Below are 1484 nucleotides of genomic sequence, written 5' to 3' on the forward strand. Positions count from 1 at the left end.
GAAGTACCGTTTGGGTTTCGTTACTTAAACCCAAATAATAAATATATGTGAACGGCCTGGTTAATTGCACAAGTAGCCGATTCATAATAGATTAATAGATAAATAGACAGATAGATATTTTGTAATAAGTAACGCAAACAATAACAACATAATATATACTTAATAAAAGCCTTCACACATAATCATAGAGGCCATTTATGGATTTAAATTTCTAACAAAATTAAATCGTTTTTGTCTATATTTAAAAAAGAAACTGCTTGTGTGGCTTCTTATTAATGACCATTCTCTCACGTAAGGCTGTGACAGAGTACCTAAAGTCCCAGGACATGGCCTTCTTCATGGTGGTCCTATCACATATGGCAGCAAACTCCCCACTGGCGATGTCTTCTCGCGACGCCCAACAGTCAGGGAAGGTTCCGGCAGTATCAGTGAATACTTTCCTTCGTACCTTGTCCTCAGACTCCTAATGTGAGAGTGCAACAGATAATATTGATATCATAGACATGGAAGAGTTTCTAAATTTCGTAGATTGTGTTTTATTCTGCATTTTTTTTAAATATATTTGAATGGGTATGACTGATCCTACTTGAAAGCTAGTTAAATTGTTTCAGTATGTAAGTTCATTGCATAATTTGGCTTTTTTTACTCGTGGTCAGCTCTCTGGTGGTTCTGAAATCAAATTTTTTTGAGTGTCAGTGATCATTCACTTCCACGCAAAAACACCAAAACAAATTGTTGTAGTCGACTAGTAATATGTCGTGTTAAGATTTTTACCTGGAAGTATTGAAACATCATAGAACCAGCCTCCAGGCGCCAGGGCAGGTCAGACTGAGACACTAGATCAGCCAGGGAGTCTATGGGGATGGTGACCCGAGGCACCGTCAACATGGCCGTCAGGATGCCACCGTACGAGGACATGAACACTAAGGAGGCAAGGAGCCACGTGGTCACAATGAGGCGACCTCCGTCCTTCTTGGGCATCCAATCAGAGCCTGCGAGAGGATGGGGGAAGGGTCGTCATGGCCATGTAGGATATAGAAGGTTATGAACACTTAAGTGACACAGGAGTCATAGGGTCACTAGGAGGAGGACCTCACCCTTTCTTGGTGTTCGACATCCAACTTTTCTAGCATATCCTCCAAAAGCAAAAATCTTACTATAAAATTTTTAATATTCGGCATATCTCAGCCAGGCCTGACTGTCATAATTGTCTTAAAAAAAACCCACTTTTTTAAGATTATCAGTACTGTTATATCCTTATTGCGCTCACAATACATTATCGTGTATTCCAACTACAGTACCTGTGTCATCAAACAGTACTTCTCAATGACTATAAAGAAATAAAGACTTCATTCAAATTTTCAGTAGCATCATATATATATATATATATATATATATATATATATATATATATATATATATATATATATATATATATATATATATATATATATATATATATATATATATATATATATATATAA

The 1484-nt window shown here is 36.5% G+C and overlaps 1 protein-coding gene across 1 annotated transcript; it reads right to left on the reverse strand.

Moving 5' to 3' along the window:
* Nucleotides 1-291: 291 nt before the first annotated feature.
* On the reverse strand, nt 292-992 carry LOC121878749 (the record flags this gene model as incomplete). Its single annotated transcript, XM_042385114.1, has 2 exons — nt 292-463; nt 775-992. Coding segments are annotated over 2 exons (390 nt in total), but the record flags the coding sequence as incomplete, so codon positions are not given.
* Nucleotides 993-1484: the final 492 nt, after the last annotated feature.

This window comes from Homarus americanus, unplaced genomic scaffold (genome assembly GCF_018991925.1).
Source record: "Homarus americanus isolate GMGI-L3 unplaced genomic scaffold, GMGI_Hamer_2.0 scaffold27739, whole genome shotgun sequence".
Classification (NCBI taxonomy): domain Eukaryota; kingdom Metazoa; phylum Arthropoda; class Malacostraca; order Decapoda; family Nephropidae; genus Homarus; species Homarus americanus.